The sequence below is a fragment of the Pararge aegeria genome, chromosome 5, assembly GCF_905163445.1.
Source record: "Pararge aegeria chromosome 5, ilParAegt1.1, whole genome shotgun sequence".
Lineage (NCBI taxonomy): Eukaryota > Metazoa > Arthropoda > Insecta > Lepidoptera > Nymphalidae > Pararge > Pararge aegeria.
Genome location: NC_053184.1, coordinates 14,867,146 through 14,875,872, shown reverse-complemented (window position 1 = coordinate 14,875,872; position 8,727 = coordinate 14,867,146). Strand labels below are relative to the sequence as shown.

The following is an 8,727-nucleotide window of genomic DNA, read 5'->3' as shown; positions in this document are numbered from 1 at the left end:
CTGCCACAGGGCACAGACTATGTTAAATTTAACAAAGGAGATAGAAACATTACATGGCTGTCTCGTTAATGGATTCATGTAATGGAAATGATAATTTTATGTGGACACACCTCTATTGTTACCATCAGGCATCATCTGAGGTCGGTGGTATTGGAACAATAACTGTTACAAGAAAGCTTAATTCAGTGCACATTAACTGGTTGCTACAATAATAAAACTTGGTCTTCGAAATCATGACATGTTTCTGCATCGAGGAATATACGTGCCGCGGAATTTCGCTTAGTTTGATAAAAGCATTATATTTCTTATAAAACTGAAGGATAATACGAAAGTATAAAATATGCTATTAATAAAGCATTTCATGAGACAGTTTGTCAATTTAAAAATATACTATTTATAGTAACGAAATAAATCAAAGCTATTTACAGTACGATTTTCCAAGTCATAGAGTTGATCCTCAAAGATTAATCTTTATTAATTGTTATTAGTTAGGTAATAGAACATGGTAGGACAATTTCAACCGCTACAGTACTAAATGCTTATGTATTTACGTTCATTATTATGTGGGCATTGACCTTATGGGTCATTCATTCTATTGTTCCTCTTCTAATGTCAAGTTTGTATCCTCAATGAATTGTTCCCATATTTATATTCTATAAACTGTCAATTTACTGTCACTGTCTCTACTATCCAAATTTGTAGCAGTTTTTGTTTGTAGTTTGGTTTGTGGCTCACATAAAAAATAAATTAATATTGCTATGTATCAACGAAACCAAAAATAAATTATAGCGCTGGTCGCAGTCTTCCTGATTTCTATTGCTAAATTGAGATAATTGGTTAAAAAAATTGCATTGAAGAACTTTCTGAAGTGGAAGTGTGTAATAAATCCTTTAGTTCCTACCAGTTCCTGTAATTCATAAAGATCTTAAGACAATGTCGGAGCTCATGCCAGCAGATGAGCCCGAACAGGATCGAATCAGATCAGTCCTCAGCGGTTTTCAAATGTATCCTTTTATTATAAAATCTACTTTCTTGCTGTGTGTTTTTATGTGTGCTTTATGATTTTTAAAGGCATATGGCCACTAACTAATCAATATTACCTATGTTCAATCGTGATTATCATCAGCTGTATATTTGTCGAAGTTTTCAAAGTGACATTGTAAGATGGTGATATCCAGAAGATCAAACTGAGATTCTGTAGGCTTCTTTGTGTACTTCTGCTGACAGATTTCTACAAAATTCTTGTGGCCCAAAGCTTGTAAAAGGAAAAACATAATCTACAGGGAAGTAAGACCAAAAATCTCATGTTTACTCTTTTTTACTTATGTTCAGCATCTAAAGATTGTTCTTTTTATTTTTGGGATTGTATTTCTTATGTTTCTTATATGTGCCTAGCTGCCTGAAGCAAATAAATAAATAATTTGTAAAATGATTACCCTTAACAGCTTTTACACAGCAACCATATGAATTTGCGAGATGTAGACACAGGTAAATATAAATTTGTATTATACTGTTATACTGCCTATACTGAGGCAAACAGGAAGATAAGCCTAAATATACAAAACCGTTTCTTTATTGAAAACAATGCGAATCAATCAACTTCTTACTTTTTTAGTGAACCAGAAAGATGTTGGATTCTATTACTGGTAGGAAATATCCCCAAAAACTTGCAAAAACTGTTTTATATATTTTTATCCTCAAGTTTGCAGTTTCAAGTCAGGGTTTGCAGAAATGCTGTTGCCTGATTATCACAGCCTGGGAATTAAAAAATAAAATAAAAATACATGGTTTAAATTCTGAATTGAAAGTTTTTTTCAAGTATGCCTACTTTATAAGCACTTTTGAAGCATCAAGTTAGTTTGTTAGTAGTGACTCGGCAGGTAAGAAACTCAGCAGATTGCAATTCCAAATTCGTTTCACAGTTTCACTCAACAATCATTTTCTGTCTTGTGACAGAGGCAAGTGTACCATCTTAAACCACATCTTCACTTTTGGTTGCGCAAGTTATCTGTACCAAGTATGTCATGGCTAAAAACCTTTCTTGCGTGCAATATACCTATTCTTAAAGATTTATTCACGCAACACAATGGGTGTATGTTATGGAGAATATATCACAAAGTTGTACATAGACAAATCTACAATTTAAAAATATGTTTCTATAGACTTTTCTCCAAATATATTATAATTATTAATTAATCTTTGCGGCAGGTAAAATTCTTTGGCAGCACAATGAAGATATGTCAAATCCAGATGTAGAGCATGAGGCAAGGGTACCCAAACGCATACTCAAGTGTCGCGTTGTCTCTCGTGAGATGAACTTTAGCTCTATAGAGCCTATGGAAAAGTTTAGGTTGGAACAGGTGTGTAACTATTCGTATTTTACCTATATTGTACCAAAATTATGTGTTACTGAAATAATAATGATAATTAATAATAAGTTTTTATTCTAAAAACTTTCAAGAACTCGTGTAAAATTAGTGATACAGAACTGCAATCCCAAATAATGTGCTTCAGAGTTAAAATAGACAATAAAATAAGGGGCTGTTACTCATGCCACCAGTGGGTACAAGGGGGAATTTATATTCACCTGTACACCTATGCATTAGGTGGTGGTTATGGAATTAAATGTAAAAATATCAATACACTGTATCTAATAAAAGTTTTCGAATTACGTAAGTATGTGTTTGTGCGTGCGTGCGTGTATATGTATATGGGTATAAGTGTTTTAGATAAGTAAAAACTGTTAATTTACTGAAATTAATTAACATGTAAGAAACCACGGGAAACAGTGGGATATTAATATGTGTAGTGTCTATACATCCTTTTACGTTTGTATTCTCATATTAACATTGAGTTTTATAGAGGTACGCTGCCTGGAGATTTCTTAAATGCTATTATTTTGCAAATAAAAGAGTGCAATAGCTTATTGAAGTCGAAGTGTTTTTTCATTTGATTTTTATATGTTCCAGAAAGTACTATTCAAAGGAAGATGCCTGGAGGAATGGTTCTTCGAGTTTGGCTATGTAATTCCAAATTCCACCAACACCTGGCAGTCAATCATAGAGTCTGCACCTGAATCACAGATGATGCCTGCTAATGTACTAAAGTGAGTAATTTGCATTTGGAATTAGGTAGAGAAGAAAAGAATAGAAGGAGTCTTTATTGTACATACAAATAGAAGGCTAGGTTAACAAAACAAACCATATTACAAAAGCTATGCGCAAAGACGGCCTTATCGCTTGAAGCAATCTCCCTCCAGACAACCTTTGGTTGAAGAAACATATAACAGAATACGGGATAGTGCAATACCCAAATTAATTAATAATAATAAATACAATAGAGGTCTTTGCATAGAGTAGTTAATCTACACTTCATTTTTTACATGTCTTATTATGTAAACAGTATTTCCATTACTTTTTAGTGTAAAGTTTGTTCTAAAAATTCTATTTTTTAAATGTTAAAATAAATAAAATAATAAGAGATTAAAAAAATCTGGTAAAAGAACTGCCATTCAGAAGACTAGCTCAAACAGACAATATATAAAAAAGTTAAAATATGTGTTTGAGTTGTTATGTTCAAGTAAGAGCTAGATCGCACTGCAATCATATAGAAATGTAATTTAAAATACGAGGGGTAAAAATCTATGCTTTGATAATAAAATTCCGTATGTAGAAAAAAATCGCGAAAATATAAGTTCGCGAAAATATAAGTTCGCTAAAATAAAACTACATGTTTGGTTCGTTAATTTGTTTTTATAAAAAAAGAAAGACGACAATCACTGCAATATATTGGCCGATACAGTCAGGCTATAGCACTCTATGGTTCTAGTTGGGTAGTAGCACTCTATGGTTGTTTTTTTTTGTATACCCTTTCAACTATTCGCACGCTTTTGTTGTCGCAATTGCGCAATTGTATGCATGATTGACGACGACGACGACGACGACGACGACGACGATGATGATGATGATGATGATGATGGTGATGGTGATGATGATGAAGATGATGATGATGAAGATGATGATGACGACGACGACGACGTTGATGATGATGATGGTGAGATGGCCCAACTGATGGTTAGTGAAGAACCATCGCCTTCAAACAGAAAAACACTTCAAAGGGTGTGCAAGAAACATGCCGAAATGTGGCGTAGGTTAAGCCTCATGTGCCTCTAATTACACCGGCCATCACGTTCTTCATGGCTTTGGTACTTCTTCGGACAGGCTCCGTCACAAAAAGCTCTACTTCTAGTAAAACAGTTATAACAAAGTCACTATTGCATACGTTTTCTTATTTTTAGGTCGCATTATGACTACTTTTTTTTTATTTCAGTGGCAATGTCGTGATCGAAACAAAATTCTTCGACGGAGATCTGCTGATAACGACCTCGCGTGTCAGACTGTTTTACGTTTAATTATTATTAACATTGTACCCACCTTGTACCATAACTGAGAAGCATTTATTTTATTTAGATTGATGGCTTTTATTTTCATTTGTATAAATCTACGCATTTTTCTCTAATAAGTATTTTTTTATTTAAGAAATAAAAATGTCCTTTCAATAATTATGTTTAGTTAATTTAAATTTTATTTATGACTTCTGTAGATTGAGTTTTTTAAGTTAAATACGTTACGCAGCGTTAGCGTAAATCTTTTATTGGATAATAAAACGTCATTATTTGTCTAAATCCATACAACAACGCAATGTGACGTTTGTTAACTTAAACACATATGGCTCTGTAGTTATAAGCTAAACGTACATTATTATCATTGGTGAGCCGCAAGCCACGCATTTTTGAGTAATATTTTCTAATGACGTCATATGTTTTATTTGCGGAATAGTAGTAGTGTAATGCGTAGTGTTAGGTCTGAGCCCCTATTATAAGCTTTTAAGCTACTAAACGTAAACGTCTGCTCAGCTAAAGGGGTTCGAATATTTTAGATTGGAGCATGGCTTATTTATACCATTTTTTTTTCGCGACAGCGGCCATCTATAAAATCTGTAACAATAGTAGTAGAATTTTTAGAATTTAGAATTATAGTGACATAACATATAAAATTTTCACTGGTAATGTGAGATTCAAAACTAAAATTTAACGTGCGAATTTAACGTGCGTTTGCTATAATATTGTTGTTAGCTAATCCAACATAAGATCCACAAGAGATTAACGACAGATTCAGCATAGGTTTCTGACTTTTTGCTTACCGTCTACCTCTTTTAAGGTAGATCTAGACTTGAATGAACGTAAAACCATAAAAAGAGCCAATTTTCTGGTTTAATGTTAGTTTTAATTTAAACTTTAGTAGCTTATATATTACGGAAACCCAATATTACACGCTCATGAGCTCATATACTTATTTGTATGTATGGCAGCTATAGAGTAATATGGGTTTTAAATGTAACATAGGAAAATGGTAAAAATGCCAGACAAATAGATAAGCCAAATAATTCGGACACTTTAGATTTAGTTCTACTAATTTCACCATTTGGCCGTCCATACAAAATTACAAAATTACATTACAATCAGTGCCAGATTAAGCAAGCGCGGGGCCCGTAGCAAATTCTTACAAAGAGCACTTTATCTTCGTTTGTATGTGTGTGTATGTGTGTGTATGTGTGTGTATGTGTGTGTATGTGTGTGTGTGTGTGTACGTGTGTGTTCGTGCGTAAGTATGTGACCCTCTTATAATATCTTTGAGCTCTTGTTTGATTGTCTTAGTAGTAGACGTTCCACATCTTAATAAGTTTCACTTAATAGATTACGCTCAGGCAGAGATGATATGCGGGGCCCCCCTTTGCGCGGGGCCCGTAGCAATTGCAACTTTTGCTACGTGGTTAATCCGGCAACTGATTACAACTCCAACGCCGCGCCGGTGTGTAGTTTGATAACTTAGAAACTTATAAAGGGCACGTTTATCATTAATCGGAATTGCATTCTAGTCGATGTATTTTAAATACGCTCGCAGAGAGGTTATGTGGAAGTAGAGATAATTTTACATAATGAGAATATTTTAATATTGTAATAACATGGTTTCGGTGTGTATTAGTACCTAATGTTCTACTAACATACCAATTATTACGTTTACTTATTTGATCGGGTGAAAGAAAACTATGATTTCTAGGGTGCAGAGCGCCCTCACTAGTCAACACTGTTTTCCAGTATTGTAACTAGGTGACACTCCATCGGTAAATCGTAGTTACTTTCACGCGATAGAATAAGTAGATTTTGTGTAAGAAATCTTACACTAGGCTCTTAGTATTCAATAACCTTGAAACTATAGTTTGCTGGGAAAGATATAGCGACCGTAATGTAGCGTCGTTAAAGTATCATAAAAGTAGTCTTTACAAACAAGATTGTGTGGTTTCCTATATTGCACGCCTCATAAGCGAACCGTTGAGCTGACGCCTCGACTTTCACATATGTAGTAGCCCGGGAGTAGCCCGATATGTGAAAGTCGAGGACTTTTCGAAACTAAAAAAGGATTGTATTTTTCTCACATTGCACTTGTATGGTAATATAAAGAAAAAACATTCGTTTAAACGTATTTGATATTTTTAAAAATTATTGTGTTAAAATTTATAACTTTTTTTTCTTTATTTCTATAAAATACACTTAAAAGTAATATTTTTTTTTAGGTTGTTTTTTTATCTATATTGCGCCTTTTGATCTTTAAATCAAATGTTTTCATAATTTTTTTTTTTTCTTATACAAACTCGAATTTAAAAAAAACGACGTCATATTTAGATACAACTTAGAAAATTGTATATATTTTTATTATATGTTTTGTCAAACACATCACTTTTTCATATTAGGATATTATGGAGTTCAAAATAAGGTACTTAATCATAAAATCTAATCTTTAATCGCCGGAAAGACGCGGCGCTATCTTTCGGCACTATTAAAAAACTTGTAAAATATTGCATTTTGACGATGGAAAGGAAAAAAACCCCAAGCGACTTGTTGCCAACTTTTACAATAGAGCTATTGTAACTCAATAATTCAAGAAAAACATGTAGTTTGTCAAACAAGTCTGTTTATTCTGATACATGAATATTTCAGTAAAACCTGATTAAGATTTTATGTAAAGCTTCGTGTTTTATTTTCTTTTCAACGTTGATATTATAATAATTATTTTAGCTTTTTTATATATATTTTTATAAATATACCCTTTTTCTATTATTTGGTATATAAATGTTAGTTGAGCAACACGTGAATGGACTGTCTATTCTTTTAATAAATCGTCAGATTAATAAATAATAATTATCAAATTAATAAATATACTACGACAATACACACATCGCCATCTAGCCCCAAAGTAAGCGTAGCTTGTGTTATGGGTACTAAGATGACTGATGAATATTTTAATGAATAATATACATAAATATGAATACTTATAATATACATATATACACCCAGATACTGAAATACATTTATGTTCATCACACAAACGTTAAAGTTGTGGGAATCGAACCGGACTCAGAAAGCACGGTCGCTGCCCACTGCGCCAAACGGCCGATTACGTCACTAAGAACTGGAACAGTTTTGGTCAGATGACCAATGAAACTGTGGTATCTACCACTGTCGATACCTACTTGGGGAATTCCCGCTGGCGGGATAACCTGTCTCAGCTTCACAACAAGTCTGCTATTTTACATGATATTGTCTATATGTAGAAACTGACAACTAAGATGTCAGTGATCGACCACTGAGATCCAATGGTAATAGCAGACTGGGCCCCCTATTGGTAAGCGATGATGGTAGCAGGGTAGCTGTTGGAATGTGGAATGGCAGTTAGTTATAAAACTATACCCCCAATCGGATTCCACGCGGCATGGTACTGACGAGCTTAATCGCCTGGCGGTACGTCTATCGGTTAAGTGGTAAATGCATCCCAATATTTTTATGTATCATGTATTTTTGAATTAATTATTTATGTTCTGCTGTTCACGATTAAAAGCTACACGCTTCTTAGTACCTATCGTTCTACAATGTAGCAGTGTGTTATTCCTCACAACTGGATTTATTTGATTGGTAGTAATGTATACTAACAAGAAAATAAACTTAATTATTATATTAATAGTAAATTTGTAATATAAAATTTACTTTAGTTATATTTTTTTAATTATTAATTTTATTAATGAGTATATTTTTTAAATAGTATTATAATTTAGTTTTTTATATAAATAGTAAATACTAAATACCTATGGTAATCGTTGCAGATAGGTACCGAAACTTCTGCGTTTTTTTCGGTGCCGTTTGATTTATTAAATAAAAAACAGACCAAACCAAAGATAATTAAATACCCCTTATTGCATCCACTTTGGACTGCACACAGTGACCCAGGCAGTGGCGTGCACTTCATACATGCACAAAAGCACTGCATACCCAAATTATTTTATAAACCTCGTATTGGAGGGGATATTTTCCATTTTATGCCATCTACCTGCTTTATGCATACCCTGATCGAAAACCCTGTGCACGCTGGGCCCAGGATATCCCACTTATCCCATATGGGTACGGACTTGTAGACCAGCGAGTAGGTACGGTCTAAACCCTTTCATTCTAAGATGAGACCTGTGCCCTGTGTTAAGCCGGTAATGATGGTGATGAGCTATAACGACCGGGAGGTAGGTAGGAAATTGAAATACTCAATTCTACCTTATAAATTGGTGACCCATCCGGTTACTGACTAGGATCAACGTTGCTCTACCACTAAAATCGACTGTATT

At 33.7% G+C, this 8,727-nt stretch overlaps 1 protein-coding gene across 1 annotated transcript; it reads left to right on the top strand.

Annotated features, from left to right (window-relative positions):
* Positions 1-697: 697 nt before the first annotated feature.
* LOC120624110 (retinal rod rhodopsin-sensitive cGMP 3',5'-cyclic phosphodiesterase subunit delta) lies at positions 698-4,561 on the top strand. Its single transcript, XM_039890463.1, has 5 exons — positions 698-1,004; positions 1,457-1,488; positions 2,209-2,360; positions 2,970-3,106; positions 4,330-4,561. Exons 1-5 carry the CDS (start codon positions 934-936, stop codon positions 4,409-4,411), a joined length of 474 nt encoding a protein of 157 aa, XP_039746397.1. The 5' UTR covers positions 698-933; the 3' UTR covers positions 4,412-4,561.
* Positions 4,562-8,727: the final 4,166 nt, after the last annotated feature.